Source organism: Euprymna scolopes, chromosome 1 (assembly GCF_053919585.1).
Source record: "Euprymna scolopes isolate OS-2025 chromosome 1, ASM5391958v1, whole genome shotgun sequence".
NCBI classification, from domain to species: Eukaryota; Metazoa; Mollusca; class Cephalopoda; order Sepiida; family Sepiolidae; genus Euprymna; species Euprymna scolopes.
In genome coordinates, this window is record NC_136482.1 from 864498 (window position 1) to 884226 (window position 19729).

Genomic DNA, 19729 nt, shown 5'->3' on the forward strand with positions numbered 1-19729 from the left:
CATACACAGAGCTTTATGTTGCAAGGGAAACGGTCGCATTTGTGAGTGATTTTTCCAAGTGGCGACTAAATATAATAAAATGCTTATCTTTGGGCAATTGTCTTTTTTCTTTTTTTTTTTACAAATCATTTTCCAAAGTGCAATCATTTTTTTTTTTATATAAAATGAATAAAGTCAAATTATTTAAACAATACATGGTTTAATAGAACAATATATTCTTTTCTTAATGAGCACTATCTAAAAAAACATCTGAAGAAATTCAAACATTTTTACTTTCTACAAATGAAGTAACATAAACAACAGAGACAAGCAACCATTTTGCTTTGTGTATATCGAAAAGAGTTTGAATGAAATTTGATTTTGAAATAAAAAAAAATCTTGAAAAAAAGATTTAATGTTTAAAATGTATAGATCAGGATATAATTAAATTTTAATGTGTTTAGTAAAAATTATTTGTGTGTGTGTGTGCATATATATATATATATATATATATATTACACCTTTGACTCGTATAAACCAGCATGTTCCATCGAAGATCAGACAAGGGAGGATGGGGTCTGGTGGTCTCTCTCCTTCTGCAGCCTTGGACTCTGCTATTGGCCAGCATTTGGTTGACAACCCGTGCTGTGCCGATAGATATAAAATAGAATGGTTTGAGGTGCTACATAGAGCAGACTCCAAAAACCATTTAAAGATTTTGGAATCTGTCTCTATTGTGGTGCGTCAACCTTCTTTGTGCCGGCAAAAGGAAAACTTCCAACACATTGTTTCTCTTTGGGGAACTATGAATCTTTTCTCCCGTTTTTTTTTTTTTCTCTCCCTCGTGCCAATATTTTAATCGTTTTTAAATGTTAATAAATTTATTTTAGTGTCCCCGTACTTTTGGCACATTCAATAAGTTCCCCATTAGAACTCTTTATTTTCAACATAATATTATTTTGTATGCTATCGATTTTCTCCTGATGAGATGATAGCCAAAAGAGCTCTTGAGAAACTTCCGCTTATTATTTTCAAAACTGTATATAAATTCTGTACCTCTAAACATTTACGTATGTATGGGTTGGACGAAATAATGTAAACAGCTTCTGAATTTAGCATCTATTAATAGGTGTTTTGAGCTTATAAAAATTTAAAAATGACCAAAACGTTAGTTTCATGTTTTTAACATTCATACATTCATGTAAGGTTTTCCAGTTTTTCACTGGTTTACTACATTCACGTGTAGGTGTTACTTTTTGAGGTTTGGAAAGATTTCCAGGAGTTGAAAATTCTGTGATTTTAACACGTTCATGTTAAAAATTTTTAGGAAGTGACAAAGAGAGCATATCGAGGCGAACTGGAGAAAGGGTAAGCAATTAAAACCATCTGCATTTTAGCATTCGTTTGAATTGCATCTCGATGTCGAATATACCACAGCTTAACATTGGACAATACAAATGACTAAAATGATAAGATAGAAAGGAAAAAAATAAAAAATAAAATTTGGTACTTCTGCATTTATCGATCTGTGATGTCCACGAAGTTGGCAGCTGACAGAAATAACTGGAAAAGGTCGGCTAAGCATTCTTCAATTTTTTTACGAACGTATCATCTGTTTTTATGCTAATGCGAATCTATGAAGGCTATATTTTTATAAATTGGAAAAAAAAAAAAAATGTTAATCGTATGGGTTAGGGTTAGATATATGTACAAGTTTATAATTTTATTGTATTTTCCATTTTTTTCCGGTTTATCATAATTTTCTCGTAGCAGTTTGTTTTGTGATCAGCCGATTCTGGTTAATCCTGCCTGAACACAATCATTTATTGAAAGCCACAGGGTGCATTTTTTGACTATAAATGCATTTGTATCATTAAATCTAACATTCCCATTGGCTATCCCACAAGTATAGGGCTTTTTTTTTTTTTCTCAGAGTCCAAAATGGGTCAAAATTACCCCAAAATTAGCCAAAAATGGTCGGAAATCACGGATTTTCCAAAATGCACCTCCCAAGCCACACAGGGTGCAACTTTTGACCATAAATGGCTCTATATCATTAAATCTAACATTCTCACTGGCTATCCCACCTATATAGGGCTTTTCAAGGTATCTTAAGGGTCCAAAATGGGTCAAATTTACCCAAAAATTAGCCAAAAATGAACGAAAATCACGGATAATCCCCAAAATGCAGGTATTATATCTCATCGGGCTCCTATAAACACTCCTGTATGGCTTTTTACAGTTGGAAGACTGAAATAACCATCCTGTTATCTTATTCATTTGTATTTAGGGTATTTAGAGATCTTTGGGGGATGTAAAAAGGGTCAAAACAATCCAAAAATGACAAAATTACGCTTTACGGTACATAACATATGAATCATTAGTTCATTCATCAATGATACTTTTTAGAAACATCGTAACTTTACTACATCAACTTCTCAGAAAGTAATTAATTGTAAATTGAACATTGAATGTCAATAAAATGCTGTCCAAGAAGAGTCTGAATTCATATTGTTCTCATAGTTACCCCAAAATTGATGAAAATGGCCCTCGATTCGCTATTTCTCGATTTGTAACCAATATATTGAATGACTTGATAAAAGATATGAGTAATTAGGAAAGGAATTATTTTGTTATTTCAAGACACAGCTTCACTTCACATTACTTTAAAATCATTCAACAGTAAAATATCAATATAATGCATTAAAGAGCTCGTCAATCACATCATTATTTTCTAGCACAAATACTGGTTTTCGTCTAGGAATTTGCTAGAGCTATTTTGATTGACTCCTGGAAATTCCGTGCACCAGTTCGCAGATTGTAAGTGACATGTGTTTGGGTGGCGATCTTGGTACATGGGACAGTGCTACGGATTGTACCCGATCTGTTTAATGAGTAGTTCAAATTGTTTGAGGTATCATGCTCTGGCAATTGGTCACTTATATCCTCCACTTCAAATTGATCATCGTCCAAATCCAAACGATTGTGCAGTTCTTGCTCTGCCAGAAACTGTTCATGTTCCATATCGACGTGGAAAGTGTCAATGAGCCATTTGCGAGAGAGAGACTTTTGATCGACAAAGAATCTTTGTTCATGTACATCAAATTCATTAGGATTCACATCTTTTGAAAGTATATTGAGAAGGACATGGTGCTCTTGTTTCCATTTAATCATATTCACACGTCTGGAACCCTTTACTTTGTAGACATCTTTGTCGTAAATTTTTAGCGATCGATCAAGTTTGTTTTATCCCAGGTATTGTAACATAACGAACATCACTTCCAAAGGCTTTCTGCCACAATTGTAGTAATCGCAAGGAGAACTGGTGAATATGATTTTTCTGTGTCGTGGTACCATATTTGGCAGCCTGATGTTGCACAGCTTGAACACATTCAGCCTCAGTTGGAAGAGAATCAAGCAGAAGATAAGTCCAATCATCGTAATTATAATCTTCGTCAATCTGCCCTGCTATACCAGCCATGTTCATTGCATTTTACTAACTGAAAAAGAAAGCAAAGTTCAATCAAATTCACAATTAATGCAATGTTATCGTGTCTTTTTAAAGATGCCATTGCATTGTTACAGAAAGAAAACATTTCCTTATTTGGTAATTTTCCATCTATAACTCAAATTAAGCCCCTTTTTGACAACCTATGTTGATTCTTAGGGACTTTTTGACTCTCTTTGGCTAAATCGGCCATATTTAGCCCCTTTTAAAGGTCCTTATACCCCTCATTAACAGTGCAAAAGTTAGGAGAGTGCCTGCCATGTAGAGGTGTCTTTGGGCCCATGGGAGGTGCATTTTGGAAAATCCGTGATTTCCGACCATTTTTGGCTAATTTTGGGGTAATTTTGACCCATTTTGGACTCTGAGATACCCTAAAAAACCCTATACTTGTGGGATAGCCAATGGGAATGTTAGATTTAATGATACAAATGCATTTATAGTCAAAAAATGCACCCTGTGGCTTTCAATAAGTGATTAAGTGTGTTCGGGAGCGAAATTTGGGCCATTTTCACGCGTCGACGCGGTCAAATCACGTTTGGGGCCAGCGACCCGTTTTGAACAAAATCACTTGTTCCCATCTATTTACATATAAATGAAGGTAATAAGCCACTTTTGGCATTTATTTGAAAAATTTTGTTTCTATAGCCTACCACTACTGATAGTAGCCCCCTACATCAAAGTGGCAATGTGCATTGTTTGGGGTGAAAATGTAATTATAAAAAATAAAAAAATAAATAAATAAATAAATAAAGTTATAATTTGGTTTTCCAAGTAAAAGAATATTAACTTTTTGGTGCTTCTACATTTTTATTTTTAAGGCATCACTGCTTATCAAGACGAAGGGGCCATTTGAGGATAAGGGTTAAAGGGTGTACAGTACACAATTGGGCAATAATGTATCATTGATAATGGAAATTCGGTAAATTTGTTAACTTATATGAACTCAAGAACTTGTTTACGTTAGACTTGAAGATAACCATATTGTAGTCAGCTGGAAGCAGGAAAATGGAAAACAATTCCATAGGCGTGCAGTTCTAAGAAAGAAGCTTTGTTCATGGAATCTACGTTTAGGTTTAGGCACAGATAAAGATTGGGGGGAATTATTGATAGTGTTTTCTGCTAGACAGGTGTTTCTTGTGAAAGTTTGGCGAGGAGGGACCGTAGATTGGAGCTCAGTAGAGCACTTGCCGTGAAAATAACAATAAAGCAGAGACAAACTCGCAGCATCTCTTCTGTAAGAAAGAGGTTGCAGGGAAGAGAAAAGGACGTCCCCTACGAGGCTATTTTGAACTCCTTGTGTCAAGGCAGGATAAATCATTTCTAGCAGCTCCTGCCCAGATGTGGCAGCAATACTCCATCCTTGGATGTACCTGGCTCTTATATAGATAAAGAATTGCATCAGCAGTGAGATATCTACTGGATCGCTAGAAGGATCCCACCATTTTTCCAGTGGCCTTGGCAATGGATTTAATGTATGTGTTCCATTTCAGATCAGGAATAAATGTCAAGCCCAGAAGCTTGTCAAAACATGAGGCCTCCCCAAGATGAAAGCCATTCATTCTACATTTACTGATCCCCAGGTTTCTCTTGTGTGCTCAGCTATGCCTCCCGATGTGTTTCTGAAAGCTGTCGCAAGCAACACCGAAAAGAAAAGAACAACTACGATCAGAGCAATTATTTAAAATCACACCTATCTGCCGCATCTTGTAAGGCCTCAGCTTTCTGCTCCCAACAGTTTTGTTTCATTTTCGGGGGCGAAATTTGGGCCATTTTCACGCGTCGACGCGGTCAAATCACGTTTGGGGCCAGCGACCCTCCAATTTGGACCCGTTTTGAACAAAATCACTTGTTCCCATCTATTTACATATAAGGTAATAAGCCACTTTTGGCATTTATTTGAAAAATTTTGTTTCTATAGCCTACCCCTACTATCAGGGACATATGCTACAGGGGTACGATGTGGGGAGTTTGGCAGCAAGATGTCGGTTCACATTACACTTGAACTTCTGCATGTCAGTACAGTTGGGGAAGCAGGAACCCGGAAGGGAATTCCAAAGTCTAGCGGTTCTGGGGAAGAAAGTACTGGAGTAGAAGGCTCTCTTACATCTTGGGATCTCAACTGTGAAGGGGTGGGATTTTGCTGCTTGTCAAGTTTGTCGGAGATATTTATGTCGAGGGGGTACAAGTGCTTGCAGTTCTTCGGAGCATTCACCATTAAAGTACTTGTAGAACAGGCAGAGGGATGGGACAGAGGCTGAAGCTTAGATGACAGTTCAGAACCTATTAGGTTTGTGACTCTTTTGAACCTTGTCTAGGAGTGAGAGACTAGTAGCAGATGCACCAGCCCAAATATGACAACAATACTCCATACATGGGTGAATGGTGGCCTTATAGAGGTATAGGATACTTTCGGGCATTAGTAACTTTCTAGCACGGTAGAGATAACCTACCTTTTTCGCAGCGGTCCTGGCAATACTCTCAATTTTATTTGTTCCAACTCATGTATCCTGTGAATGTTAGGCCAAGGAGTTTAAAAGATGTACTTTCAGATAAAGAGTCATTGGCCATTGTTATTGGTGGTAGAGAAGGTTTCTTGTAATTATTGAAGAAAACGAGTTTAGTCTTGGCAGCATTGAATGTGACCATCCATTTTTATCCCCATTCCACTACAGATTGGAGGCCATCCTCTAGTGTTTCTGCCATTTCTTTAGATACGTGTTCATTTGTTTTCCTGTTGTGTCTGTTATAGAGTGTGGTGTCATCAGCATATATACCCATTTCAGAAGCAATTTTGCCGGGGAAGTCATTTATGAACAGTGGACACTAAATGTGGGCTATATCTTAATGGCCAATGTTATAAGGGACGTTGCAAGTCTATCTTTGCTCCATCGTTAATTTTATGGAAAAGTGCTTGACTGAGCTTTAATCTATGATCTTTCCCTGTGAAACTTTTGTAACAAATACTCATCTAGCTGCAGCAACTGTCAATTTCCTTCACTATCTAAAACTAAATAAAAATTCCCTGAACATAGCTTCTTTCATAAAACTGTCTATGGAACACAATACCATGGGACTACTTCCTACAGAACTCTACGGACAAATTTATCTTTAGTTGACCTCTGACAACTAAATATTTTTGTTTACTAGCCAAACCTACATGATTTTTAGAATATGACATTCGTTCTGTGACGACTATGTACATCATAAAGATTTTTCTGTGCATGTGTGTTTTTTTTTTTAACAAGTGTAATTCTAAATATACAACAAATTTTATGTTGATATTTGAAGGTATAAACATTCTGATTTCTTCAGATGTCTTTTTAAAAAGCCTTCGTTAAGAGTATATTGTTTTATTAACTTTTGTTGTTTAAATAATTTAACTTTGTTCGTTTATATATAAGTTGACAAGATATTTTTCACTCAATAGAGCTTTGGAAGATTGTCAGTGAAAGAAATACAATCTCCAAAAGATAAGCGTTTCATTATTTTTAGTCACCACTTTGAAAAAAATTACTCACAAATGCGACTGTTTCACTCACAATGTAGAGCCCTGTCCTAGCTGACTATAACGGTTGTTTTCAAGTCTAATGTAAATAAGTTTTGTTTAACCATCCTCTTATAAAATTAAACTTTACCCAAGTTCCACCATTACTGATCATCATGATGTTGCTTCACTGTCTACTTGACAACTAAAACAAGTTAACTTACCTCAGTATGATGTGCGGAAGTGTCCATCATTATGCAATCTGAAGAAAGAAAAAAAAAAAAAAAAAAGAGGTAAAAACAATATATAATAGCAGATTTATGCGGCATTGCCCAATATTAAACGTAACATTAGATTTCTTTAAAAAATGATGTAAAAAATGAGAAGTTCACTTCTTGTAAGTAAAAAAAAAAAAAAAAAAAATACTCAAGCCGAGATCGAAACTAAAACCTGAAGACAGTGTCAAGTAAGATAATCAGCTTCACACGATCTTTAAAAAGTGTTTTCAAACCTACTTATTCTTAACATAAGTAATCTATCATGTGAACCATTCACACATGCGCATTTGTGAAACAGTTGAAAAATAGATAAAAATCCGATAGTCCCACATGACAATTTTTCAATTTTGACCCTTTAACAGCTTTTTTCCAGATGAAAACCAATTAAAAAGTTTTCCGCATGTCTGATTTCCCTATATACGAAATTTCAAGTCTGTAGATCAAAAATTTGAGTATATAGGTTGAGAAGTGTCCTCACACACATTCTCACTTTTATAGATATACTAGCAAGGTGCCTGGCATAATATATGTATAAATATTATATTTTAATTAATGCAAAATTCTTATTATAAACAGAAATACCGTAGGTATTAAATGTAACGTTAAATTCCATTAAAAAAAAAAAAAAAAAATACTTGAGCTGAAACAGAAACCTAAAGACAGCGAGTCAAGTACAATTACAATTCGGCCAGCATGATACGCTCGTCAGAAGTGTTTTCAAACCGACTTAACACAAGGAATCTGTAATGTGAACCATTCATGCATGTGCAATTGTAAAACAGCAAACAGAAAAATCTGACGACTCCCACACACCAATTTTTCAATTTTGACCCATTAGAAGCCTTCCAGATGAAACGGATTAAGAAGTGTTCCATATATCTGAATATACTAAATTTCAAGTCTGTAGATCAAAAATTCATTGAGTATATAGGCTGAGAAGTGCCCTCACACACCCACACATTCACCCTTATCTATACTATAAAGTTGTTTTCTTTATTATTTCATGTATTGATATTCATATTAAAAAAAACCTTTAAACTATAGAAACTATTTATTTAAAAAGAAAATACAACTTTATTTTATATGAATCGCGGACTTGCATTCATTTGCAAAAGATCTAGCTACTTTGCATATTCTTTTAAACATTCATTTGAATTAATTCCCTATTAGTTTTTTGATTTTCTTATGGGATGATCATCTTTAGTTAACTATTACGTGTAATTATACTCTACATAATTTATACTTGCGTTATATTTGAAAGGTTATAGTAGACACAAACATTATATATATATATATATATATATATATATATATATATATATATGCGTACATATTTGTTTAAGAAATTTTGCCTTCCAAACTCCTGTCAGTTTTTAGACTGCAGACATGAAACTTAATATACAGGGTATTCAAACCCACGCAAAACTTTATATTTAGGTTTTAGCTGGGTGGGGAAAATTGTGCAACAGTGAAAATTAAATAAATGGGATTTGTCAGGTGAAGGTTGAACGACGCCATTACATAATAGCTATTAATTCAGGTTTTAATTTTTAACCTTACCGCAAACATGTCTTCATAGCTCAGGCATTAAAGTCAAAGGAAAAAGTAAACAGTAAATGTTTTGATTTTCAGTGGTGGCGCACAAGTCTTTTTTTCTTTAAACTTTTTTAAATCATTACTATATATTGGGTTCAGTATAATAAATACGAAATCTGCATTAATCAAAATATATTTAAGCATATTTTACAACTGGGTAGCCTGCTAGTAAAATATGAAATAGATTATCTCTTAAATAATATTTTGACTGCAGAAATTCCTCTCTTGACTAAAGTATTGTAGGTTTTCAACAACAAATGCCACATACTAATCTATTATGTCTAGTAGTGTTGGGACGATTCCTAATTTTTATACGATTCCGATTCCAGGAAAATATTGATTAACGATTCCGATACCAAGTACGATTCCGATTCCGATTCCTAGGGAATTTATTGTTTTGAAATATACCAGGTAGTTTTATACTTATGGTCGGTAGTTCCCAAATATGTTCCCTAACTTTGGAAGAGATATTTTATGTCTACACCGTCGTGTTTTGGATTAAATAAAATTATTATATAGCAAACTAAACGGAAAAATTAGCAAAATTTATTCTAGAGAAAATTTATTTTACTTAATTGGAATACAGAAAAAAAAACTCAAAGAAAATAGAATTTTTCCTTCAGAGAAAAAACAAATAAAATAGAATTTATATAACAGAACAAAAACAAGAAAATTAGAGAATAAATACACATGATTCATTATTTTGGTCTTCATAATTAACAGATTTAATGAATTAAATAAAAAAATATAGCGGAAGAGAAAGAAAATATATACTAATTAAATATAAAAAAGATAAATATTTAATTTAATAATTTATAAATGAACGTGCGTAATGAAAAAAAAAAACAATATACCACGTGACATGGCGCCGTAGATACAAAATAACCGGGTTTGTATTACTGTACACATAGATTCGAAAAAGTTGTCAAAAAACAAATATATAACAAACAAATATTATCAAAGGCAAGATAAGTTACTTTTCTACCAAACTGGATACATTTTTTTTTGTTTTTATTCAATGTAACATGTTTATTCAGCTCAAAAAACATGCAGTGTTTACCGATGTATTGGAAAATTCAAAATAGCGCCCGACACTCTCTTTAACATGGTAAGTTCGGGAAAAGGTGTTATAAATAATAAACTAGACAAAATACTATTAAAAAAAAACACCGAATATATATCAAAATATGTCACGGTAACATATATTGAGCGAGTTTCTAGCAGTATTTTGTAGTTTATTATTTATAACATCTTTTCCCAAACTTACCGTGTTAAAGAGAATGTCGGGCGCCATTTTGAATTTTCCAATACATCGGTAAACAATGTATGCTTTTCGAGCTGAATAAACATGTTACATTGAATAAAAACCCGAAAAATATATCCAGTTAGGTAGAAAAATAACTTATCTTGCCTTTGATAACATTTATTTGTTATATATTTGTTTTTTGACAACTTTTTCGAATCTATGTGTACAGTAATACAAACCCAACTATAAGTCCTTAGTAAAATTCTATTTATAAATACTTTTTAAAATGAAATTATTTAATTAATCGTAAATATTATTTAGACATAAAAATTAACTGATTACAAAACCTTTTAAAAATATATATATTAATTTCTTTTTCGTTCGGCAAAGAACTGCGCAAAACACTTAATTTTCAATTTAAAATTCTAGAAAAAAGATTATATTATTCTGCTTTTAATATAATCAAATTCAGGGTTTTATCTTTCTGGAGAAAAAAAAATAATGGATTTTATTTCAATGAAATAAAAAAAAAAAACTTGACTGAATTGAATTAATTACCCTTAAATTAACGAAGGGGTTATTTAATAACTTTAGGTTTGGAAGAGATAGGTATGGGGTCGATTTTTTGGAAACTTCAAAAGAAACCGACTACTGTCAAAACTTTGCGAAATGATACAACGTGATCAATTTCATTTTAGAGATATTTCTTTCAAAAGCCTTCTTTAAAAAAAAAGAAAAAAAAAAGTATATTGTTCTATTAAACCTTTTACTGTTTAAATAATTTGACTTTGCTCGTTTTATTTTAAGAAAATATAAGTTGAAAAAGCATTTTCATTCACTATTAGAAGATTTGTCAGTAAAAAAAAACAATCGCCAAAAAGATAAGCGTTTTTTTTATTTTTACTCGCAATGTAGAGCCCTGCATACTTCTTTTCAAGTTAACTCTTTTGTAGTTTTGATTACAATAGATCTGAATGAATGAACCTTGTAAGGGAGGGGCACTAAGCATTGCCCTGTTAATAATGAATTTCTTTGGTTTCTTTTTATTTCTCTCTTGCGGTTAGAAATATCAGGAATTTTTTTTCTTTTTTTCAACATCAGACTAAAAGAATCGTAATGAAGGAATCGGAAAATTAAGGTATTTTTTAACGATGCGATTCCGATACCTCCCAAAATACACGATTCTTACGATTAACGATTCCGATTAATCGTCCCATCACTAATGTCTAGGCTATTAGTCAACGTCTTATGTAACTTTTAGATACATTAAGTAGTTATAATAAAATGCTACATTGCATCCTAAGAGCAATACCATCATAATCACTATTTATAGAGGAAGGAGTTCCTATTTTTCCTCTTTAAATATTTAGTCCTCCCACTGCTACCAGTTGACACTAAGACCAATTCTACATTTTTCTACAATACTTATATTGCACCCATCATAACTGGTTATTAGCTACATACACATATAGTGAGCCGTTTATAGCTACCAATTCGCTTTGTCTAAATCAAACACAGACAAAGAACAAGTTGTATGCAGTAGCGCACGCACACACACACGCGCATAGAGTGGAGCAGGTGCAAACATCACATAACTTTGATACGCATGCATTTCCTGTGACCTCTTCCATAGCCTTCCATTTCCCTTCTCCCTCTTTTTCACTTGGCACCAAGCAGTGCACACATAAACTCACATGCTTCATAAGCATGCACTCGAAAAGCAGCAAACAGACTTGTGGTAAGGCAATTGATCCTTCGCAAACTTTAATACCAACCGAAAACAATTGTACCAAGAACAATCATCCATAAAATTCAATGATAATATTGAACTTTTATAAACATTCAGTACATACATTTTTATACAATGAAACTGGCAGTTTATCTTCACCTGTTCGTGTATACCAAATGTTTTTATGTTATCTTGCTTGTATGAATAAAGGTTTCTTGTATATTTTGGTAACTCTGTATTTAGTTATAATTAATTACAGTCAGAGATATTGAACATGTTCTAATTTCTTTACCGATCGTATATCCAATCCCAACACACACAACAATCTTTCCCTATCTCGATTCTATAATAATTTCTCCCTTCCTAACATCTGCCTATTCTGTTTAGCTGAGAGCTGACAATTCTATTATTCCAGAATCAACTTACAAATACATAAACTGACGCTCCAGAACTTATCCAATTTGGCATCTCTCTATAGATGATGCAATGGTGCTAAGAATTTAAAAAAAAAAAAAAAAAATACAAACACAATTACCGTTCATAAACAGAAACTTAAATACTTACCTATGCACAAATTGACTACACGCCGCTATCCCACCCCTTAAAAAAAAAAAAAAAACGCTGAACAAAAAGATAAAAATTAAATTAAAAAAAATGAACCAGTTACGGGTACCATTATTTAGTTTTCGATTTCAGAGCAGCTTTCCAACCCATACAGAATACTGATTTTTTGTTTTTTTGTTTTTTGTGCCAGTGTGGTTTGTATTTTTTTTTCTTAACATTTATCATTCTGTGGACGATTTAAATTGCTTACATATTTTCCTATGATTACCTAGGTTACAATCATGTTACTTATGTCCACAATTTGTTTACATAACTTAATTCTAAGCAGTTATAGAGTTAACGGCCCATTATTTTATGCAGGTAGGTTTAAAACTAAATTACATTGCCTACACGGCCACTTATTACTTTCTGTGGAGTGTTTTGCTTATTTCTCTTTTCCGGACTCATAGTAGCAATACCAGACACTATAACGTTCAGCACTAGACAAGGCACACACTGCTACTTAATTTGACACTTATAGTCTTTAAATCAGTAATAAGTACATTTCTCCTACGTCCATCAAAATAAAACTTATATCACTGGATTTACAATAAAATTTACTTTAAAATAGTATTTTAATATTTTTGTTATGAACCATACATTTAGAACAAATCACTTTAAATCCGACTATTAGCGACGAAACCTGTCAACATAGCATGCCTGCTCACGGTAGATGATTTTTTGCAAATAAGCGGTCAGGATGTGTTCACATAAATACTCAAAGAAAAAGTTGTACACATCGATGACGTTTCTAATTATTTTAGATAATTAGAAAAAAGAATGGTCTTTGCTACAGAATTTGAACACAATACATACTTCTTTCCAGTCAAAAGTTAGAATATCTTAAAGTTGACGCTTTGTAATATACAGATAAGTACAGATAGAAACTGTTCAAGCGCTATTTAATAGCAAATATATTCATTTCTTTTGTCCTAAAATTTGAAAAGAATCGGATAAAAACTGTTTATGAACGAGTAGTGAGAAACACATAAACATGAGAATTTTTGTGTGCCGTGACGTGCACAAAAATTTGTAAACAAATCGTTTGTCAACTTATGAACATAAAGTATTCATTTTTTGTTTTTGTTAATTTAGAAAACATGAATCATGGACATGAACATGAAACATGAATCATGGACAGGAAAATAATTTTTTTTTTCTTAAAGAAAATAACCGACAATGAACATTGTTTTTTTTTTTTTTTCTTGGTTTTCGAGTCGCCAATAAAACATCTCAAAGTTAACGCTGTGTAATACAAAGATAAGTAAATATAGAAACTGTGTTCAAACGCTATTTAATAGTGAATATATTCATTTCTTTTGTCCTAAAATTTGAAAAGAATTGGATAAAAAAAATTTATGCACGAGTAGATAATAGTGACAACCACATGTAAACATGAATTTTTGTGAGCCAAGACATGCACAAAAAATCTGTTAACAAATCGTTTGTCAACTAACTTATAAAAAGAGTATTCATTGTTTTTTTGGTATTATTTAGAAAACAAATTTTAATTATGGAAAGGAAAAGAATATTTTTTTAAATAAATTCTTTGAAAAAGAATAACCGACCATGACAACGCTTTTAAATGAGTTAAGACGTTTATAGGTTTCCGACTATGCTGATTAAGAAAATATTAATTACATTTGGAAGAGACAAGTATTTTTCAAGATTCCCCATTTTCTTTTGGGTTTATAGTATTTGCAGGTGGGTATCCTGACAATGATTATCAAGGTTAACTTTAGGGCAAATATTTTGATACCTCCCCTCACAAAATGAGGTGTCTATTCCGTAATATTCTTTTCTTATATTTTATTTCAATAAATTATTTCACACTAATACTGAAGAACAAGAACAGGGAAGCAAAGAAACGGATTCGCCTTGTCACGGCTTCCAATAGCGGCCATATTGGAAGTCAGGAAGTACGTTAGCTGACTATAACCAAAATTTTTTTTCTAAACAATTTCAATCAGTTTCAATTAAAAAAAAAGAATGACACAGAGTGCATATATGGGAAAGAGACAGGAAGTCATTCTTTGATTAAAGATTATCTAACTTCTTTATCCCTTTCATGAATCCTTCATGGCAAAATTAAAATTTTTGGAGAGACTAGTCATAAAAAAGGGGAAATTATTTTTTTTCTCATGAATTAAAAGAAAAAAAAACTGACTTCACGTCCATGAGAGGTTTTAGTAATGAAAGTGGAAACTTGCTTTTTCTGAATTACTTATTGATTGAATTACTAATTGATTGACTGACGATCAACGAAGGCTTCACATTCCCATATTTTTATTGTCATCAAAATCGATGAAACTGCCCATTTTCCCATCAAATCAATTGATTGTATGCTCTAGTCAAGGACTCATTGCAGTGCACCGGGAGGAAGCCTCACATGCCTCCCTGTGGCGACTTAGTCCACAATACATTGTAATCTACATTGCACTGTACAGAACCTATTGTTAATTTCATAATTTTTTTTACATATATAATGGCTTGCATTAAAGTTTAAAATCTAAGTCAAGTATCATGCTTCAATCGTGTTCTAAACAGAAACATTCATTTTGAAGTGCCCGTCATATCAAAGAACCTATTGTTGATTTTATTCTGTTTATATGATGATAATGGCTTTTTTTTTTTTTTTTTTTAATTACATTTTCACCCCAAACGAGGCACATTGCCACTTCGGTGTAAGGGGCTACTATCAGGGGCAGCAACTGCTGGGGCACTATGTTGGAATTTGGGCAGCAAGATGTTGGTTCATGTTACACTTGAACTTCTGCATGTCAGTACAGTTAGGGAAGCAGGGACCTGGAATGGAATTCCAGAGTCTAGCGGTTCTGGGGAAGAAACTACTGGAGTAGAAAGATCTTTTGCATCTAGGGATCTCTACTGTGTGGGGGTGGGATTTAGCAGCCTGTCGGGTTTGTTGAGGGTGTCTACGTCGTGGGGGAACAAGTGTCTGCAGTTCGTCAGAGCATTCACCATTAAAATACTTGTAGAACAGGCAGAGGGGTGCAATGTTTCATCGATGGGACAGAGGATGAAGCTTAGATGTCAGTTCAGGGCCTATCAGATTGGCGACTCTCTTTTGAACCTTGTCTAGGAGCGAGAGACTAGCAGCAGATGCACCAGCCCAAATATGACAACAATACTCCATACATGAGCGAATGGTGGCCTTATAGAGGTACAGGATACTTTCAGGTGTCAATAGTTTTCTAGCACGGTAGAGAGCCTACCTTTTTCGCAGCGGCCCTAGCAATGTTTTCAATATAATTGTTCCAACTCATATTTCCTGTGAACGTTAGGCGAAGCAGTTTGAAAGATGTACTCTCAGACAGGGAGTCACTGGCCATTGCTATTGGTGGCAGAGAAGGCTTGAATTAAAGTTTAAAATGAAAAAGTCAAGTATCAGGGTTCAATTGCATTCTAAAAAAAAAAACAAAAAAACATTCATTTCGAACGCACTTCTTTCACATTAAAGAACCTACTGTTGATTTTATATGTTGAGCCTTTCAGTTTGTATGGTAACAAAACTTTTCAAATGCACTTGTGATGTTAGGCTGTGTAAGATGTTAACTTTGGTCCAAAACGCCTGTTCCTTCTTTCATCAGATTATTTCGATTATCCATTACTTATCAAAGACATTCCAATGCAAAACCACTGCCAGGCACAAAGTATCTTTGTGTGAAAAGATCGACCAAGCCGTTTTTGAGTCAATAAGGAACAAAATCATGCACAAAGTTCCTTTCATATAATAGCAGAGATTAATTTATATATATATATATATATATATATACACACACACACACACTATTAAAACGTAATTTTTTTGTGTGCAGGGAGAGCGGGCAGTATATGCATAAAAAAACTTCAACTATTTTCGACTAAGCATACAATAAGAGAAAGACATAATGTGTCGGGGGGGGGGGAGAATGAGAGGGGAAAATAGGAGGGTGAAACAGGTGGAGATAAAAGCTTAAAAAAAAAAAAAAAAGAAAAAATGTTACACTTTTGCTCTGGTCAACGACGGGTAGCTCTACCAGTACATTTATAAAAAGAAACGCTTAAATTTTGTTTACGTCTAAATTTTATCAAAAAATAAATGAGTGATCATAAGTTGAGATTAAAGGAATTTCACTATAACCATTTTTGCACACTAAACTCTAGGCTGTGATATCTAATTTAAAAAAATAAATAAATAAAATAACATTTTTATTTTTAAGTTTAAAAATTTTCAAATAGAAGTTTCCACTTGACTCAGAAGAGTAATCTTTCATCTTGCGACCATGAAAGACCCATCCCATAATATGCAGTCAGAAGCTGACAGAACTCACAACCTAAATCCAAGCACACTCCTCAACAACAACAACAACAACAACAACGAAAGCATAGAAACAACTACAATGTCAGTCATCTCATGTTACTAGAGAAATGAACTTGAATGCTTGCACTGGGCTCAGCTGATGACACAGTTCATGTTGCAAAGGTGACTGCTACTCTAAACCCCTCTGCATTCATAACCTGAGAGGAGGGGGGGGTTCTGTACAAAGTTATTAGTTTTTAAAATACGCATGTAAGAGGGACACATTCGGATGAATGATTATGTCGTCGGTAGAATGTTCTTTAGAACAAGTACAAAAAAAAAAGGGGGGGGATTATATTTTATGATTCAGTAGCTGTGTTCCCAAGTGACACTCTTTATGATGAAAAGAATAACTGTTTTTGTGTTTTATGGAAGGGGAGGGTCAGAGCTCTGTCGAAAGTATTCTTGACTTTAATGAAATTTTCTTACATCTCAACAAACCTACGAGATGCCTTCGATAGGTTTTCAAACTTTTTGTACAGACATTTAAAATTGTCATAGACTCTTGAAAATTCACTATGTTACTGCTATATGAGATGATTGACCAATTTTTATGATTTCAGATTCAAATGAACAGCTGCAGCAGGAATTGGAATATACCCTAATAAAGCCTGATTGTCAAAGCTGGTGAATTTCAAAAATGCAATCTGGATGTGATGACACTTTAAAAGAACGATATGCAATAAAAGATCCAAGGAAGGCAGAGAGTCTGTGAGGGATGATGAGAGGTGGTAAGATTAAGGAAGTCAAAACAGAGTTGATTGGTCAAATAAAGAATTTCATGGATCAGAACCGTTGTGCGTCTATAGAGACAATAAATGCACAGTTGGATGTCAGTGTGAGAACTGTACACACAATTATTCACGGGGAACTGGCGATGCAGAAGATTTGCGCAAATGCACCAGTCCACAAGTCCTTGTCACAGACTATTTGACCATGATGGGCATTAACACAGTTCGTCACCCTCCCTATACTCCAGAACTTGTTCCTTCTGGCTTTTTTGGTTATTCCCTAACCTCAAGGAAAACGTTAGAGGGTGTTGTGATGAGACATTTGAGGAGATGAAAGAGACTGTGACGAGCGTCATTGACACGCTCATACAAGACAACTTTCATGAGGCCTTCCAGGAGTTGTTAGAACAAATGCATTGCAACTGGAGGAGATTACTTCGAAGGGGACTAGAGTTTCATGTGTGTACTATCAATGAAAGTGTCCATATGAAAAAAAGTTTGGAAATTTATTGAAGGCACCTCATAAAAATTACTATTTTTCAGGGTTTTTGCTTTAGGGTGTTTATAATGAGAGAAAGAAGAGACATGTTAAAAAAAAACACAAAACAAATAAAAACTTTACACGAGATATTTTATGTTTTAATGCCATGCATTGCATGGGTCTTTTTTTTTTCTTTTTACATAGAAGTCACAATTTATCAAGGCCCGGCGGCCACTCGAGGATAAAGGTTATTGAGTGTACAGTAGTTGTAGTAATTATTATTAGTGAAAATTTGGTAAATAGGATTACTTAAGGGGATGGTTCATCAAGAATTTATTTACATTGGATTTGAAGACTACCAAATTGTAGTCAGCTGGAAAACAGGCAAACAGAAGCATACAAATTATAAGAAAGAAACTTTGTTCATGGAATCTACGTTTAGGGTTAGGCACAGATAAAGAGTGGGGAAATTATTGACAGTGGTTTCAGCTAGAAGAGTGTTTTTTTTGTGAAAGTTTGGCGACAGGGGACCATAGATTGGAGCTTAAACAAGCACTTGCAATCTATATATATAAAAACGAAAATGTATGTATGTATGTATGTATGTACGCTTTTCCTCGATGTCCACAAAAGGCTTCTTTCAGAGAAGTGCTCACTCGCTTCGCAACTTCTTAAAACTTTTTATATCATCTATAAATTGTAATATCTCACACTTAACCATGGAGCTTGCCTGTCTATTTAATTTTATTGACTTTCAAACGTTAATTATTCCACATTTCCCGCATCGGCATGCGTTACATTCGGTTTTCGGTATAAACAAAAAGCGAAACTTGACTCTAATCACTGGCTCAGAGCCAGTGGTCTCTACAGAGCTAAGTAACGTTTGTTCAATGTCGACTTCGTCATATCAGACGGTAGCTTTCATTTCGAGACGAGACACTCCCCCTAATAAACAGGGAGCTGGTTTTCCCCGAACTTAGTTAAAAACAAACAAACCGATTTATTTATTTATTTATTTATTTAAAAACTGTCCCGCACAAAATCGTAACTGCTGAATAGCTATCGCCGTCACGTCAATCAAAAACACGCACCTGTTTTTCTTTTCACACTTTACTATTTTCCAACTGCACGTCGTCAAGGCTTCGTTTTTTTTTCACGGGTATCTGTCTTTTTTCACATTTTAGGCTTCGGGTTTTTTTCACACACCTACAAACACTCGGGCAACGCCGGGTACCCCTCGCTAGTCTATATATATAAAAGCGAAAATGTATGTATGTGTGTATGTTTGGATGTCTGCTAAAAACTTTCGACAGACGCGACGAAAATTCACAAACTCGGTATCACATCGAAGCTTCATCCTTTGCTTTTTTTTTTTTTTTTTTTTTTTTTACTTCGCTTTAATTTACCCGTTGGAGATATTTTTTGATCGCCGCGTAGCGGGGAAAACAGAAACTGGCTTCCAGCGCAAAACTAGGTCAAACATCACGCAAGTTGACGTTGTCGCACCTGCTAATTTCGGTTTATAAACGTCAAGTTAACACACTTATCAATTCATCTGTTCCCGTGGTCCAGGTGGTTAGGTCGCAGGTTTTTTTCCATTTCCTTTCCAGCTCCGCGTCAAAGGTTCAGGGTTCAAGCCTATCTTTATACTAAAACTATTTTTTTTTCTTTTACACCTCCAAATAACTGGCCAACGTTTTTTTTTTTTTAACAGGGTTGTTTTAATCTATTGAT

The 19729-nt window shown here is 34.0% G+C and overlaps 1 protein-coding gene across 3 annotated transcripts in view; it reads right to left on the bottom strand.

Annotated features, from left to right (window-relative positions):
- LOC145291310 (centromere protein K-like) overlaps positions 1-19729 on the bottom strand; it is a 131268-nt gene that overhangs the window by 32709 nt on the left and 78830 nt on the right. For all 3 annotated transcript variants that reach the window (XM_080137458.1, XM_080138090.1, XM_080138733.1), the window contains exon 2: positions 7196-7233. In XM_080137458.1, the coding sequence (XP_079993584.1) occupies positions 7196-7233 (38 nt within the window). The remainder of the gene's footprint in view (positions 1-7195; positions 7234-19729) is intronic.